Source organism: Xenopus laevis, chromosome 2S (assembly GCF_017654675.1).
Source record: "Xenopus laevis strain J_2021 chromosome 2S, Xenopus_laevis_v10.1, whole genome shotgun sequence".
NCBI lineage: Eukaryota > Metazoa > Chordata > Amphibia > Anura > Pipidae > Xenopus > Xenopus laevis.
This window is the reverse complement of record NC_054374.1, coordinates 30,360,348-30,378,952: the sequence shown is the minus strand read 5'-3', so window position 1 is coordinate 30,378,952 and position 18,605 is coordinate 30,360,348. Positions and strand designations below refer to the sequence as shown.

Below are 18,605 nucleotides of genomic sequence, written 5' to 3'. Positions count from 1 at the left end.
AATCAAGTGCAGGGGTAGAGCCAGGCCTACAAGATATACACTCTGGGTCAGCAGAGGCAGAGTCAAATTTGGTTTCACATGAAGAACATGCAAGGTAGGAAATTTGGGGTGGGGTGCGGTTCTTATTTTGCCGCTTAGTGGAGGGTACCCCTTCTGCCCTGTCAGTCATGGCAATAGGGTTGTCGCTTCCCCCTTAAGTAAGGTAGGCAGGGGAACTGCTTGGTAAGTGTTGTGACAAGTTCACAGGGACTTCCCCTTGAGTGGAGACCTGTGTGGGCGAGAAGAGCATATGCTTAAGCATATTACTCATGCGGTCGCTTATTGAAGAGGAAGACAAAATTACTCACTGAACCCAGCTTCCTCGTGTCTCCTCTAGGAGCAGAGATGTCGCAGAATCCGCGTCTCACTCGGGTCCAAGATGGCGACCGGAAGTGACGTAACGGATAGGGCGCAGTGGCCCAAGAGCAAGATGGCCGCCGCTATCCAAAAACCGCCCACAGGCGAAATGGCGGCCACAAGAAGTGCGCAGAAAAACTCAGCTGGGGTCGGGCTCTGCACTAAGTATGCCTGGAACCTGACGGCGAAAGCTGCGACGCGAAGAGAGATAGGACGCAAGCGTCCCAAAAGTAAAATGGCCGCCGCGAGGTCTCTGCATGGAGAATGCCCACTTCAAAGATGGCGGCCGCATGCGGGAAACGCAGTGACCTAGCGTGGAACGGTCCGCTCTATCAATGCTGCAGCTACACCAGGGAAACTTGTAAATATAAGGTACCCAGGAACTCAGCTCTCCTATGAAGATAGGAGTGAGGCCGACAGTCTGGAGACTAACAGAGTGCCTCTACTCTCTCCTTGAAGAGACTGTCAGGGTAACAAGAGGTGAGAAAAAAGGGTAATAACGAAGAACTTACCCCCTTTGCTGCCAGCCATAATTGCCCAGATATTGGTGCGTACCCCGATTAGGGCCTCTGGTGCAGCCTCCGGGGAGCGGAAACCAAGGGCCCCGGGGTGGTGAGGGAGCATCTGCCTGCAGACCTCCGTAGAGCGGGAAGGCATTGAGGGCACAATGTGTTCGGCTGGGGGGGGGCTCAGGAAAGACAACTCGGCCCCCACTGCTGACATGGCACAAGAATCAATCAGTACCACTGCTCCCAGTCAGAAGTATCCGTCCTCCTTCTGAGGACACTCAAGTAAAACTGAGGGTACAGGAAGTAGGCAGGGGATGAAGCCCAGTGCAGGAGGAGGAGTTTCGTTAACTGTTTAGTGTCCATCCTCCAAGCAGCAGGATCTTCATCCCCATGGTGCCTGTGTCCCCCAATCTAGGCAAGAGAAATAATGCGTATTATACATATGACCAAAGATAATGAATGAAAAGTCAGTCATACATTCAGAATGCAATTCAACCATACCATATAAAGGACAGGGAAACAATCCTTTTCAAAAACACAACTTGAATCAGCAAGAGTGGGATCATATGGTCATTTTACTCACATCTGTTGTCTTTTTCACAGCACTGGCCATAAACATGGACTTGATATTATTTGGCTTGGACACCGATGACTTTTTTACATTCGTTTAGTCTTTGGGTGCTCCCTTAGCGCCTTTACCTGTGAATAAGAGAACACAATAATAAGGAATAAGGAGTATATGATAGACCTGCACATGTAGTATATTAAATAAAATGAAATCGCTTTCCTCCTACTCAGGGTCAGTGCTCCTCTCTCTCTGAGCCCCAATCATCCCGTACATCGATGTAGGGGAGCATTCAGTGCAGAACTTTTATCCTATTTCTGTACCTTGAGTGCACCCAGGAGATGCCTGGGACATAAAACTAATGGCAGTGCAGTGCTCTCTATTGCCAGCTACTAGCCACTTAAAATGATAAAATTTAGGCTCACAGTAAACAAACAGCATTTACCTGAATCAGCAAGGGCATTGTCTTCTAAGTCATCATCAAAAATCTCTCTTCCATCTTCTACATAGCCAGTCCCATCTATGGCATAGAGAAGAAAAATTTTAGTTTACATTAGATAATCAACCCATTTATATCAATACAGGTATGGGACCGTTTATCCAGAATGCTTGGGACCTGAGGTTTTCTGGATAATGGATCTTTCTGTAATTTGGATCTTCGTACCTTAAAGGAGAACGAAATTCCCTGGGCGCAAAAACCCTCCCCTGTGTTGCCCCCCCCCGGCCTACCTGTCCCCCCGGGCCAGGCTTGAGTGTGAATTTTTAAAAATGTTTCCTTTTTCTCGGTAATAAAACAGTACCTTGTACTTGATCTAAACTAAGATATAATTATTATTGGAGGCAAAACCAGCCTATTGGGTTTATTTAATATTTAAATGATTTTCTAGTAGACTTAAAAGAGAAGGAAACCCCCCTGGGCGCAAAAATCCCTCCCCTGTGTTGCCCCCCCTCCCTCTTCCACCCTGGCCTATTTTTGCGCCCAGGGGGTTTCCTTCTCCTTTAAGTCTACTAGAAAATCATTTAAATGTTAAATAAACCCAATAGGCTGATTTTACCTCCAATAATAATTATATCTTGGTTTAGATCAAGTACAAGGTACTGTTTTATTACTACCGAGAAAAAGGAAACATTTTTAAAAATTTGGATTACTTGGATAAAATGTAGTAATAATTCGGAACTTTCTGGATAACTGGTTTCCGGATAAGGCAGGGGCCCCCAAACTTTTTTGGCCCCGGGACCGGTGGAGGGGGTCGGGGCGCCAATCCTGGAGCGCCGGCGTCCAATTTTGCCGCTAGGCTTGGAAGCCCAGTTGAAGACTGTGCATGGCCCGGTGCTTGGGACCCCTGGGATAAGGGATCCTATACTGTACAGGTTTAGAGACAGCATCAGCTAGAGGGGTCATTTCCAAACAAATCATTTGCACTACCATAAATCCATTTTAGAAATACAATGTAAATTATTAAGCAAGCTAGAAAATTAAACAAAAATTAAATTTACAAACATTAAAAAAAAATCAAAACATTTGTTTTCATTTGAAGGGGTTTAACTTGGTGGAGCTTTGTATTTTTTTTTTTTTTTTTTTTTCAAATCAAATTAACTATGTAAAACAACACATTCTTACCCCCCAACACCAATACTTATAACCGCTCATTTGATCACTAAACTTGCCAGGCTTGAGTGTGAATGAGTGGGGCTGCCATGCTTTTGTCAGCCTTTTAAACAGAAAATATACCACTGAATATTGCAGGTATCTATAAAAATATATTACATTAAATATCCCATATATAAAACACTCATTTAAATGCAGCGGTTTTCATTAAAAGATAGTTTTCATGTAGTATGTGCCATTGGATAATCCCATTTAGAAAAATGCCATTCACAGTCTTGTTTGTATAAGGCACTTTGCTCACACAAAATCCAAGGGCACAAATACATCACATCAGCCTATGAATAGAGACAGTTCTGTCATACTTCTTTCTGTTACAGTTAGAGGGGTGGTTCACCTTTAAATTAACTTTTATAGAATGGCCAATTCTAATCAACTTTTTTTTTATAGTTTTATAGTTATTTGCCTTTTTTAGATGACCCCATCTAAAAACAAATGCTCCGTAAAGCTATACATTTTAATGTTATTGCTACTTTTTATTACTCATCTTTCTCTTCAGGCCTTTCCTATTCATATTCCAGTCTCTTATTCAAATCAGTGTGTAGTTGCTAGGCTAATCTGAATCCTGGCAACCCTGCAAACTGGAGAGTTGCTGAATCAAAAGCTAAATAACTCAGAAACCACAAATAAACCATAAAGAAAACCAATTGCAAATTGTCTCAGAATATCACTTTCTATGTCAAACTAAAAGTTCTTTTGAAGATGAAGATCCAAATTATAGAAAGATCCGTTATCCTGAGGTGCCTAAGGCAGAGGAGGGGCAGAGACCATATTTGATTGACAGCTGAGATTTTTAAATGAACTTAGAACAGCTATGAATGCTTTATTAAAAAATAGAAATTGGATTTCATGTTTAATTTGAAAAGGACTTTTATTATACAACTTTGTGTGTCTGAATGGCAGGTCCACTTTAAGCATTTTATTTTTTTGCATTGATGGAGTCCGCACTACACAATTACAAGATATTGATCAGCAACCAAACAATTGGTCTTCAGGAGTGCATCCTATTTCTACTCCTCATTTTAGGTAAAGACAATCTCCAGTGTAAAAAAAATCCTTATCTTTAGAGATCATTGAAGCATACCTCCCAAAATTTTGGAAACAGAAAGAGGGAAAAAAAGATTTGCCACGTGGAGCCAATTAAGTTAGAAACTATATATATATTTTTCTGGCTGTTCAGTGCAGTAGATCAAACATTTCAGTACTTATCCGGGACTGTGGTTTGAGCTGTGAAAAGCGGGACTGTCCCGCTCAAAACAGGACAGTTGGGAGGTATGCTGAAGAAGAGACCAAATTTCTGTTGTAAAAAGGTGGATAACTATAGCAGCTTAATTAATTGTGTTCAAACAAGCTCTTCCCAGTGCCAATGTCTGAATGTTTCAAGGCTGGTGATAATAATTAACAATCAATAGCTGCCCATTTCTGGCCATGGCGACCATGAAACCAGTGCAAAAAATCCTCCTGTGAGGAAGAATGAGCGCACAGTCCTACACATATTACCCTTTATTTTGAAATCTGACATGGGGCTAGACAGATTGTCGATTTCCCAGATGCCCCCAGTCATGTGACTTATGCTCTGCTAAACTTCAGTCACTCTTTACTGCTGTACTGAAAGTTGGAGTGATATCACCCTCCTCCCTTTCCCCCCAGCAGCCTAACAACAGAACAATGGGAAGGTAACCAGATAGCAGCTCCCTAACACAAGATAACTGATGCCTGGTAGATATAAGAACAGTACTCATTAGTAAAATCCAGGTCGCACTGAGACACATTCAGTTACATTGAGTAGGAGAAACAGCCTGCCAGAAAGCAGTTCCATCCTAAAGTACTGGCTCTTTCTGAAAGCACATGACCAGGCAAAATGACCTGAAATGTCTACAACTAAAAAAAATTAATTTGCTGGTTCAGGAATTCAATTTTTTATGGTAGAGTGAATTATTTCAGTGTAAACTGTGTAATTTAGAAATAAAAATGACATCATAAAAATCATGACAGAATCCCTTTAAACAATACAACCCCCAGCCCTGGGTTCCTTTTGTTGCTTCTAGTAGAAAAAATAAAAATATAGGATCTGTGCAGCCATTGGGACAGAATGCTCTGTTATACATATAGCTAGAATCTCAGCTGCCATAAAGCAGGGCAGGACTGCTGCTTTCAATGGGGATCAGATAGAATCTGTGCAGCCACTGGGACAGAATGCTCTGATATACAGATAGCTATGATCTTAGCCATAAAGCAGTACAGGACTGCTGCTTTCAATGGGGATCAGATAAAATGCATACCTCCCAACATTTTGGAAGTAAAAAGAGGGACAAAAATTTTTTTCCTGCACGTAGCGCAGCAATTTTTTGACCACACCCCTTTCTGTGGCCACACCCCCTAATTACCATGTTTGTTTTACAAAATTTGGCAGGTTATGAAAGTTTGAAAATATTTCTCCTTATCTAAACTGTGTTTTTGTGTCTCAAAATTGTTACAAAGTATCTTAATTGCTCCTGTTAGCTGTTCTGGGCTCTCTGCTAAAAGCCAATTAAGTGAGAAACTTTGTTTCTTTTTCTGGCTGTTCAGTGCAGAGAAAATAGGGACTTTCCAGTACAAATGAGGGACTGCGGGTTGAGCTGTCAAAAGAGGGACTGTCCCTCCGAAAAAGGGACAGTTGGGAGGTATGAAAATGTAAAGTTGTGATTGCCCCCCACCTCATTGCATGTATTAGGTGTTACTTCAGTGCGTACAGTCCAATCAGAAAGGAAGAGGCACCAGATGAAAATGCCCTTCTATTCCAATATATTGTGGCTCTCACCCCAAAATTGTCTGTCCAATCCAGGTTCTCAGTGCTTGGCCTGCTCCAACTTCAATTGCATTTTGTACTCATTTGAAAGGAGTTGAGAATAATTAGGCAGGGTGATGTGACACGCAGGGTAGGAGAGATAGCAACCTTTTGTACCTGTGAGTAACATTCAGAAGTAAAAGGAGTTGGGGAGCAACACTAGCATTAACAATTTTCTTGGGGTGCCAAATAAAGGCTATGATTGGCTATTTGGTAGCTCCTATGTGGATTGATTTACATTGAGGCTCTGTTTGTCAGTACACCTGGTTTTTATGCAGCCAAAACTTGCCTCCAAGCCTGGAATTCAAAAATAAACACCTTCTTAGAGGCCACTGAGAGCAATATCTAAGGGGTTGGAGAGCAACATGTTGCTCACGAGCTACTGGTTGGGGATCACTGAAGTTTAGGCTATAGCAGGAGTCTCGTCAGAGTTTCGATATAGCACCTGCTTCAGGGAAAAGAATCGGTGACAAAGCAGACAAATATTGTAGTGTGACCTTAGTTTTAAGTAGGGATGCACTGAATTCACTATTTTGGATTCAGCCCAACCCCCGAATCCTACACAAATGATTCGGCCTAATACCGAACCGAATCCAAACCCTAATTTGCCAATGCAAATTATGGACAGGGAGGGGAAACATTTTTACTTGTTTTGTGACGAAAAGTCACGTGATTACTCTCCCTACTCCTAATTTACATATGCAAATTAGGATTTTGATTAGGTTTGGCCAAGCAGAAGGATTTGGCCCGAATCCTGCTGAAAAAGGCCAAATCCTGGATTCAGTGCATTCCTAGTTTGAAGGCCATCAATGGAAATTGTGTGGCCGATGCTAAGGAACCGCACCTACTGCTGTGGCGTGTTACTAAATTAATGGCATGTTGCCTTGTATAAAGTTGGTTTTGGTGAAATAAAAAGTAGAATTGTTTGGGTTTGTGATTTAATCTCTTTTAGAAGAGGATTCGGGAATGGTTGAGTTTGATGATGGAGATTTTGATGAGCCCATGGATGAAGACAATGTGGAAATAACTCCAGTTGATTCTAGCACAATCAAGACACAAGCACAAAGCATTTAGTGTGTGAAAGAGGAAAATATTAAAGAGGAAGAAAGTTCATTCATGTATGTATGAAACCTGTTCATCACTAACCTTTTAACATCTGCGAGGCTGTATCTTATTTTTTTTTTTTCATTGTTAGGTAAAATGTGCTTCATCGAGCCTTTTTAATTAGTTAAAAAGTAACATCTAGATTAACTTGTTATTGCTAATAGAAAAACATTGGTAAATGGGAATTCATACAGTTGAACCCCCAACTTAACGGTTTTCAGGGGACCAGGAAAACATTGTAAAATCCGGAAAAATGTAAAATCAGGGAACTTTTTCTTTAAGTACTGAAAGGATATAAGCACAGGAGTTTTTAACACTTTGAGATACAATATTTACTGTGTTAATAACAAGGGTTAACATTGCCGTGTTAATGTTACACTATGGGGGGCATGTGCAAGGTCTCTCTGTCAGTCACATACACAACCTAAAGCAATTAGTGATTGGTGCAGGACTGTATAAGGGGCAGACTCATTGGAATTGAGCATTTACAGGCAGAATCATGGCAAAATATACATCTGGTTCGTATTTTAAACCTCTTTGTTTAAAAAAAAAAAATAACATTCATAGAGGAAAATGTTGATGTAAAATCTGGGAAAACATTACTTAAAATCGGGGAAATGCACCCATTGCATTATAAACTGGTGGGACCAAAAATAAATATGTAAAATGCGGGAAAACATAAAATCAGGGTACTTAAAATCGCGGTTTCATTGTATATACTGTATGTCATTTACTTTGAAGCTTTTTTTGGCAGCGGTGGCATATATGCACACATACAGGTTCAAGTTTATGCACTTTGTTTTAATTTCAGAACTTCTACTACTTTAAATGAGTCTTGTTGGGATCAAATTGATGAGGCTGAACCAATGACCACTGAAATTCAGGTAGATTCAAGCCACCTACCCTTGGTTACTGGTGCAGACGGGAGTCAAGTTTTTAGGTTTTATTGGCTAGATGCCTATGAAGACCAGTACAGTCAGCCAGGTAAGAGACAGAGTAAAAACAAATGTATTGAATAGTGCAATGCCGGATTATCATATTTATCACTGATAGAACATAATTCTTGTGTTTTGTGGAGGAGTTTCTATAATTTGACTTATTTCTCTCATCTGTAGGAGTAGTCTATTTATTTGGAAAAGTTTGGATCGAGTCAGCTGATGCATATGTCAGCTGCTGTGTTAGTGTGAAGAACATTGAGAGGACCGTATATCTTCTACCTCGTGAAAATGTAAGATTTTTGTTTAATTGGTGCCCTAACTTGATGGAAAAAGTTATGAAAAATGGGCTTTTGGTTAAGCATTAGGTGTTGCAGCAATAATGTCCCCGATAGCCGTGTAGAGAGGATAAAAGCTTCTGCTTCCCATAAGGATACTATAGTCGCACAGTCTTTTGTTATAATATACAAGACCATAGTTCACAAACATAACATATAATGGGGAGAAACTGTGCTCAAAAAAAGAAAAAAGAAAATCTGCTGTTATGTTCAGTTTAAAGGGATTCTGTCATGATTTTTATGATGTCGTCTTTATTTCTAAATTACACTGTTTACACTGCAAATAATTTACTCTACCATATAAAATTTCATTCCCCAACCAGAAAGTGTATTTTTTTAGTTGTAATATTGGTGTGTAGGTGCATCTCAAGTCATTTTACCTGGCCATGTGCTTTCAGAAAGAGCCAGCACTTTAGATGGGACTGCTTTCTGACAGGTTGTTGTTTCTCCTACTCAATGTAATTGAATGTGTCTTTGGGAACTGGATTTTACTAATGAGTACTGTTCTTAGATCTACCAGGCAGCTGTTATCTTGTGTTAGAGAGCTGCTGTCTGGTTACCTTCCCATTGTTCTGTTAGGCTGCTGGGAGGGTTTGATATTAATTTATCAGAGCACATGACTGGGGCAGCTGGGAAACTGACAATATGTCTAGCCCCATGTCAGATTTTAAAATTAAATATAAAAAAAATCTCTTAGCTCTTTTGAGAAAGGGATTTCAGTGCAGAATTCTGCTGGAGCAGCACTAATAACTGATGCCTTTTCTAAAAACATTTTTTCCCATGACAGTATCCCTTTAAATCATGTGTGTGTTCTACAAATGTTTGCAGAAGCAGTAACTTAAGGTGGCCGTAGATGTAGAGATCGCCAAACAAGCGGATCTCTCCCCGATATGCCCACATTGAGGTGGCCGATATTGTGCTGATCCGATGGTGGGCCCTAGGGCCCAATGACTGGATCGTAATGCATCCGATACGGGCGGTCGGATCGCGGGACCACAAACGCACAGGATATTTTAACCTGCCTGATCAAGATCTGTCAGATATCGATCTGGGAAGCCCATCGGATGGCCCCACACACAGGCCAAAAAGCTGCTGACTAGGTCTGCCGGCAGCTTTTATTGGTCCGTGTATGGGAGCCTTTAGAAGGCGAGCAACCCCCTGTAGTGAAGCATATTTGGATATACAGTGAAAACTAAATTTTACATCCCCAGATTTTAGGTTTTCCCTTATTTTATATTGTTGTTTTGTGGTCCCACCTATATATTATGCATAATGCATTTCCCTGATTTTACATTTTCCTGGATTTTACATTTACATTTTTACATTTTTTTCTGGTCCTCTGAAAAACGTAAAATGAGGGGTTCTACTGTATATTAAAACTTTGAGTCTGATTGCTAAAATAAATGATCTAGTATGTATTATGCACTTGGCATTTTGTAGCAGTTAACGCCTACATGTATTTCTGTTACAGAGAGTGCAGCTTTCAACAGGAAAAGACACTGGAGTACCAGTTTCTATGATGCATGTATATCAGGAGTTTAATGAGGCTGTTGCAGAAAAATACAAAATCATGATGTTTAAATCCAAGGTGGGTTTTTAAAATTTTTTTTATTTTTTTAATTCCACAAATTTGTGTCTGTTGTAGTGTGGTGTTTCTGATTAAAATCAGGTCTGGGTTGGGACTCAAAATAGGCCCTGGCATTTCAAGTACACAGAGGCCCAACCAGTCTCCCACCAGCCCACTCCACAGTGACTGACTGATTGTGGCTGCCCCCAACCTTTTTTGGCCCGGGACTGGTGTAGAGCCAAAATTTTTGCAAGGACGGGGGTTGCCGGTGGTTCGGTTTAGCGCCTGGAGGAGTCGGCGTACTGGTGTCCTATTCGGAAAGCCACATTAATTGGTCGCTAGGCTCAGCGGCCCACTTCAAGACTGTCCGCGCCCCGGCGGTTGAGGACGCATGGTCTATAGCATCTTACAGCCGCCCCTCTGGCAGTTGCCAGATCTCACAGATTGCCAGTCCGGGCCAGAGAACTGCTATTTAACCACTATATAGTACCCTCCTTCTCTGCAATTCCTTTCATATCCACTTGTCTAGATACTAGATAAAAAAAACATTCCTCTAATGACCTCAAAATTTCTTCTTCTCATATAATTTCCCATATGCACCAAGACTCATGGCACAAGTTGTGTTCCTTCCTCCTGTGTTTTTTAGCTTATGGAAAGTGCCCAAAGCCACCTGAAGAGCCTGTCGTTCACGTCAATGGAAATTCTTAAGGTTCTGGCTCAAATTCCAGTTAAACGGCTGACAGGCACTGTTTTCGATATTCCCAAAACCTCCCCTTGCAGTTTTCTAGGCTTGTGCATATGCAGTATAATAGAATTAGGTGCGGACCATGGGGAAATATAGATACAATGGTGGTGTAGCACTATGTAAGAAAGAAGCAGTGCCATTTTTGCACCTTTCTATAGATCTATAGCAACCCCAGTGTACTACCTTTTACTTGTCCTTTAAATGGTCCCGCAACAAGTAGTAAAATAAGCTTAATTTAATGACCTTTATTTTCATAATTCTCCCCAAAAACCTGTCCTAACATGAATTTGGTTGTTTACAGAAAGTTGATAAGGATTACGCTTTTGAAATACCTGATGTTCCAGCAAGCTCTGAATATCTGGAGGTTCGATATTCAGTAAGTATATATCTGCTACTAGTGTACTTTTTAAAAACATATCTCTCTTATTATGGATTCATAGATGCTACCTATCCCTTGACTGCAGTTATGTTTTGCTGTGGTAAGATTGCTTTAATTCTTCTTTTTTTGCTCGTACATCTCGATATGTAATAAGTACTAGGTTTTCCCAGGTGCAGTAGCCCTTAGCAACCAGTAAAGATGTTTGCCTTTAAACAGGTGACCAGTAAATTCTATCAGCTATAGGTTACTGCACCCAGGCAAACCTAGTGCCTTTTATTCCACAACCTGATGTCCAAAACAGTTTTGCTGCAATATTTTTAAGTCATTGATTACGTGAAATTAAAAAATGTCCATATGTTGGGCCTCTAAAAAGGGCTGTTCACCAAAAACAAACACTTTTTTTCAGTTGCTTTCAATCTTTTATTATTATTATTTTTTAATTCAGGCAATTTTTATTAAAAATTACAGCAGAAACAATAGTTTTTTTTTTTTTTTTAACAATACGTGTTTATTCAGATTCAAATGTACACACTTTAACAGCATATCACTGATCAGTAAACGTTGTACAATGAACAATGTAATATGAAATGCCAGCAATAAACAGAAACAAATCAACCGTTGCAGTGTCAGTTATTTACAAGTACTACATACATATTCTAGACCAATAATAGTGGCACACCATGCAGTATAAGACACATACCCCTTAGCAGGAGTCTTGGGCTCCTTCCAGGTCCAACCATACCGCCCATATTTTATCGAATTTCTGGGGGCAGCCCCTCCGAAGGTACGTTAATCTGTAATAAGGAATCGCTTTTTCAATGAGGTTCTCCCAAGTGGAGAGTTTTGGGCCCCTGTCCGATTTCCAATGTATGGCTATCGTCTTTTTTGCATACATGCACAGTAAAGTGACCAATGTTCTCTGACCACGTTTGGGCGACACATCTTCCACCTGATTAAGTAACATGACCATGGGGTCAAGCGGGAGAGACATTCCCGTTCGATCGTGTATGCATTCTGCTACCTTTCCCCAAAATCGTTGAGACCTTGGGCAAGTCCACACTAAGTGCAGAAAATCTGCTGGGGAGTATTGGCACCTAGGACATTCCTGACTTATGCTAGGATTAATCTTGTGCAGTTGTTGTGGGGTAAAATAAATACGGTGCAGGTATTTAAGTTGGGTTAATCTATCCCGACTGCTAATGACCCCCTCCATTGTTGTTTCTAGAATATCTTCCCATTGTTCACCAGTAAACTGTGGGATATCGCGCTGCCATCTTTCAAGCAAGTTAGGCAAGTACGTGCTACTAGCAAGCATCAGTCGGGCATAAAATAGAGACAGCACCTTCCCTAGGCCCACTGTGTGCACTAGGCTTTCTATAGCCCCAGGGGTAACATCCACCGTTAGGCCACCAAATTGAGCCTCAGCAGCATGGCGCAGTTGTATATACCTGAAAGACATCGCAGGCGGCAGAGAGAAGGTATGGGTTAGTTCCTGGAGTGAGCGTAGCGTGCCCTCTGGCATTATGTCAAAAAGGTATCTGACCTCATACCGTGCCCATAAATGTGGATCTGGAATAGTGGTGAAGTGTTTCAAGTTAGGATTACCCCAAAGAGGCGCGTACTGCGAGCAGTGCGGCGAGGGCTTGGGGAAGTACTTCATAACCACCCGCCATGCTTTAACAACTGTTTTCATCAATGGGGTGGCTAGCTGAGTGGAAGATGTGCCCCTGTATAGGAGGTTTTTTAAGTCCTCTAGGGAGCCCAGTATTTGAGCTTCAAGTAGAGTAGCTGCATTAGTCAACGTGGGGGAGGCCCATCTCCACGCTATTGCCAATTGGGAGGCCAGGTAATACATATAGGGATGTGGAGCTGCCAGACCCCCCCTCGTAGTTGGCAACTGTAGCGTCCGAAGAGAAATCCTAGGCTGCTCCCCATTCCAGAACAGTGACAACATGAGGCCATTAAGTCTACGGAAGGTTGAGAGAGGGATCGGTATAGGGGATTGGCGGAAGGCATAGGTGAGCTTGGGAAGGACTATCATTTTAAATAGGTTCACCCTACCAATTAACGACAGAGGCAGTCGTCTCCATTTCTCTGACTTGCCTTCCAGGTAGTGTAAAATAGGGTTAACATTCAGGTCAGTAAATTTATTGACATCCGAGTGGACCCATATTCCCAAGTATTTAAAAGTGGTAACCCATCGTAGTTCGTGAACCTGGGCCGGAGAGCTAGAGGGCAGTGGGTCTATTGGGAAGAGAACAGACTTCGACCAATTGATTTTTAGGCCAGAAAAGGTAGTGTGGTCATTGATAATACTAAGTGCAGCTGCCAACGATCGATTGGGGTCTGCCAAGTAAAGGAGGGTGTCATCAGCATACAAGGAGATAAGCTCCGTCATGTTACCCAGTCTGAGCCCCTGCACTTCTTGTGCTGCTTTAATGCGACAGGCTAGTGGCTCCATGGCCAGGGCAAACAGCAGCGGCGACAGCGGGCACCCCTGCCGTGTGCCCCTGCCAATTGGGAACAGCCGAGAGAATGTAGAGTTGGTCCTAACTTTGGCACGTGGGAGGAAATAAAGAGCCCGAACCCAGGTAATGTATTTTTGATGGATCAACAATAGTTTTTTTATGATGATTACAACATTGACATCCACATCCATTTTCCAGGATGCTATCAAATAACAAAAGATTTTAACATTTAGGGTGTTATCAGTCCGAATTTATCTCAATATTTTCTGCTACAAACTCCGATCAAATCCGCTCTGGTTTTTTACGTTTATTTATTACATTTTCCTGAAAATGTGCTTTGCAGGAAAAATTCCGATTTTTGCGGTTTTTTTTGTGGATTTTTTCATCCAATTTTCAAGATTATATTCCTGAATTTTCACCCGAAAACGTCGGGGTAATGCCAAAAACCCAGCGCATATAAAAAAAATCATTGAGACTTCTCCCATTGACTTATATGTAACCTTGACAGGTGTGAGATGCCTGATTTTTAGATTCTGACTTTTCCATCTTCAGGGTTTAATAATTCCTAAAATTTGTGATTTTTTTAAAAGTCTGATTTTATTAAAAAAAAAATATATAATTTATATAATATAATAATTATATTATATATATAATTATTATATATATAATTATAAATATATATAATATATAATTTTTCGTGATTTTTGCATTTGGAGTTTAGTAAATAACCCCCTTAGATTGAGGTGAGGGTTAGTAAACCGCACATTGAAAACCTTAATGTCCTTATGTAGCCCAATCTAGCCATTTTCCCCATATTTTTTGGTATTTTTTAGTGCCACTTCTGGATTTGTAAATAAGGGTTTCTATAGCACAAAGGTGTTTAATCTCCGAAACCCATTGTGGGGTAGTGGGAAGCAAGGAGTCTTTCCACCTGTCTAATGATTTTTTTTTTTTTTATTTTTTTTTTTAGCAATAAATAAACTGTAATAAAGATGCTTTGTGAAAATGTAAATGTATCGCTGAGCCCAATTCCAAATAAACACGCTTTTTGTGTTCTGGGAAGTTGCACCTCCATGATTTCATCTAGAGTATTAAGCACTTGTGATCAAAATGTGGGTGGAGATGTGCATTCACATACCATGTGTACTAAGATTTCCCAAAATGTAAGTTTAAAGGGAAAGTAAAGTCTGAAATAGAATAAGGTTAGAAATGCTGTATTTTGTATTCTAGTTCAAGCAAATAGGAGCAGTAGCACACCTGGTCTCTCAGAATCCTCACCGGTGCTTGGGGTTAAAGGAGGACGGCACCTCCAACCAATGATCAATAGATGAAAACTCCAGCACACGAATGCTTAAGGGTTCATAACCCGTGTTTATTGTCCATGCCAAACAGGAAACAACGTTTCGGGGGCGTACCCCTTCGGGTACGCCCCCGAAACGTTGTTTCCTGTTTGGCATGGACAATAAACACGGGTTATGAACCCTTAAGCATTCGTGTGCTGGAGTTTTCATCTATTGTATTTTGTATTCTAAACATAAATATGAACTTACTGCACCAAAAGTCTAATAAACAAATAATTTATGCTGTCAACGTTGGCCACAGGAAGTCACCATCTTGTAACTTTGTTAAACATCTTTGCAAGACCAAGACTGTGCACATGCTCAGTGTGGTCTGGGCTGCTTAGGGATCGTCATGAATTATCAAAACCGCACAAGTCAAATAATATCTGCCAGAAGCCAATACAGCAAGACTGATTAATAATCAGAGAATCCTGTGTTGTCATGTAATCTAATGTGGATTTTATAGTTTTTGTATTGTTTAATGCTAACTTTCTCCAACTCTGCAGAACCAGTGGCTGCAGCAAAAAATCCTCCAAATAGAATCCCAGTTTATCTGTTTAAATCTGGCTCCAGGATCTTTGTCCCTGCAGCTGGAGTTGCAAACAGTAAAGGGGATGTAAAGCCAAAATAAAATCTAATACAAATCTCTACACAGTCGCCGACTGCTCTACAGGAAAACAAACAAAGCTGCTTCAGTTCTGCATGGCTGGCAAAGTAAGGCGGGGGCTCCCCTTGCTGTTCATAAGTATGATTGTTTTCCTGTCCTATTGCTATCCACAGCAGTAAATATCGGGAGAATTTCACTGCAGTCGGGTTTCTTATAAAAATGTTACATGTTTTTTAATTAAAGTATATTGGAGATAGGTTTCTCCTTCATTTAAAGAAAGTAAAAATAGGATTTTATTTTTTCGCCTGTACATGCCCTTTAATCTTCGTGTCTCTGGTGTCTCAATCTGGCAGCTCAGTGATCCGGGAGAATCTGAACTGTTACAATTTGCTACATTTAGTTGATAAAATAGTTGATACATTTCTTAGCAGGATCTGTGGAATTTTAGCAACTATAGTATCAATGGAAATTCTCAGGTTCTGGCTCAAATCTAGTTTTCCATTTTAAACGACAGGCACTGTTTCGATATTCCCAAAACCTCCCCTTGCAGCTTTCTAGACTTGGGCAAATGCAGTATAATAGAATTAGGTGCAGACCATGGGGAAATATAGATACAATGGTGGTGTAGCACTCTGTAAGAAAGATGCAGTGCCATTTTTTGCACCTGTGGGTCTGCGTGAAAAAAGATCTATAGCAACCCCAGTGTACTACCTTTTACTTGTCCTTTAAATGGTCCCGCAACAACTAGTAAAATAAGCTTAATTTACTGACCTTTTTTTTGTAATTCTCCCCAAAAACCTGTGGTTGTTTACAGAAAGTTGATAAGGATTATGCTTATACAGAATCCGATACAGCAAGACTGATTAATAATCAGAATATACAGACTGCACTGGGTCCTGTGTTGTCATGTAATCTAATGTGGATTTTATAGTTTTTGTATTGTTTAATACAGTCTGTATATTCTGATTATTAGTCAGTCTTGCTGTATTGGCTTCTGGCAGATATTATTTGACTTGTGCTGTTTTGACAATTTGTGGTGATCCCTAAGCAGCCCAGACCACACTGAGCATGTGCACAGTCTTGGTCTTGCAAAGATGTTTAACAAAGTTTCAAGATGGTGACCCCCTGTGGCCAACTTTGAAAGCATAAATCGTTTGTTTTATTAGGCTTGTGGTGCAGTAAGGCAGACATTATTTTGATTTGTGCTGTTTTGATAATTTGACTATCCCTAAACGTAGCCTCCCAACTGAAGCCCAGACCACACTGAGCATGTGCATGGTCTTGGTTTAACATAATAGTTACAAGATGGTGACCCCCTGTGGCCAACTTTGAAAGCATAAATCATTTGTTTTATTAGGCATGTGATGCAGTAAGTTTATGATTGTTTAGTATACAAAATACAGCATTTCTAGCATTATTCTATTTTAGACTTTAGTTCCCCCTATAAGGTCTTTGCTTAAACATTTAGTGATATTCTTTGTTATTCAGAGTTGAAATATGTCCGTTGTTTTAAAGTAGAATGATGCTTTGCATGAAATGAATCAGGGATGCACCGGATCCATTATTTTGGATTCGGCCGAACCCGCAAATCCTTTGCAAAAGATTCGGCTGAATACTGGACCGAATCCTAATTTGCATATGCAATTTAGGGGTTGGAAGGGGGAGAACATTTTTTTTACTTCCTGGTTTTGTGACAAATAGTTGCGCAATTTCCCTCCCCACCCCTAATTTGCAAATGTAAATTCGGATTCGGCCGGGCAGAAGGAACGGGTGATTCTGAATCCTGCTGAAAAAGGCTGAATCCTGCCCAAATCCCGGACTGAATCCTGGATTTGATGCATACCTAAAATGAATATTTTAGGGATGCACCAAATCCACTATTTTGTATTCGCCCGAACCCCTGAATCCTTTGTGAAAGATTCGCCCAAATACCGAAGCAAATTCGAACCCTAATTTGCATATGCAAATGCAAATGCAAATTAGGAGTTGGAGGGGCAAATTTATTTTTTACTTCCTTGTTTTGGGATAAAAAGTCATGCGTCGAATCAGAATCCTGGCTGAACCGAATCCTGGATTCGGTGCATCCCTAGAATATACCCCAGTGATATGTTGTGAACACTTTTTTTTTTTTTTTTCTTATATATATAGAATATTGTATTATAATAGCACAAGTCAGTTTTTTTTCTTTATTTAAACAACCGTAAAGCATTTACAAATACCACCTATTAATTCTATTGAAGTTAAACCACATATGTAAACCAACCCCTGTGCGAGAAACCGCTTAAGAGGAGAGCCTAGTGTGATGTGTGGGTTTTGATATGAAAATAATACAAAAATAATTGGTAGAATTCTTGGACATAAGGTTCCCTGCCACATGTTTTGTAAACTGTAATTATCTTATGATACGTTTATTTTGCAGGCGGACTCACCCCAACTTCCTCAGGATCTAAAAGGAGAAACATTTTCACATGTTTTTGGAACAAATACTTCAAGCTTGGAGCTTTTCTTGCTTAGCAGAAAAATAAAAGGGCCCAGCTGGCTGGAGATAAAAAGCCCACGTAAATATGCTGCTTCATTCTGCAACATTTTTGTCTGTATTTATGTATTCCTGATGATTTCGCTGCAGGTACATTGTCGCATTAGGAAGGCTTTCTTGTGCCAAAGAAAAGGATTAACACAGCAATCCCTCCCACTTGCTTATGTTTTTAATTTAAAGCTGTAATCACAATATTGTTAAGTGGGATGCTTGTTTTAGCCCTTCTTTCCTAGAATAGTAATTTTCTTTTTTTTTCACAACATGTTTTATTTGTCATTTTAAAAGTGCCATTAGTGAACCTAAATGTTTAAAAATAAAAGGCTAATCACACAAAAATGCTTAAATACAAATCTGCAATGTTGTTTCAGAGCAGAAGCGTCTTTCCATAAAAACAATATGACCAGTTGATTATATCACACTTAGAGAACCCATACACCTCCTACCTATGGACTTGAATATTACATTATATGAAAAAGATAACCTTAATCTAAAGGGATCTTTAAAGTAGTTCTTATCCTCAATACTTAGAGGCACATTTATCAAGGGTTGATTTTTAAATTCATGTGAGTTTTTTTTTTTTTAAACTCACTTAAATTCGGATGAATTTGAAATTCGACTGAGGG

General features: G+C 40.2%; 1 protein-coding gene across 3 annotated transcripts in view; it reads left to right on the top strand.

Moving 5' to 3' along the window:
• LOC121400439 (DNA polymerase alpha catalytic subunit-like) overlaps positions 1-18,605 on the top strand; it is a 110,374-nt gene that overhangs the window by 57,391 nt on the left and 34,378 nt on the right. The window contains exons 1-6 of one of the 3 annotated variants that reach the window (XM_041583547.1): positions 6,900-7,081; positions 7,879-8,051; positions 8,183-8,295; positions 9,812-9,928; positions 10,954-11,028; positions 17,866-18,004. In XM_041583547.1, the coding sequence (XP_041439481.1) occupies positions 7,934-8,051; positions 8,183-8,295; positions 9,812-9,928; positions 10,954-11,028; positions 17,866-18,004 (562 nt within the window). In that variant the 5' untranslated portion in view covers positions 6,900-7,081; positions 7,879-7,933. Of the gene's footprint in view, positions 1-6,899; positions 7,082-7,878; positions 8,052-8,182; positions 8,296-9,811; positions 9,929-10,953; positions 11,029-17,865; positions 18,005-18,605 lie in introns of those variants that run through there. The other 2 variants (XM_041583546.1, XM_041583548.1) reach the window with 2 other exon arrangements.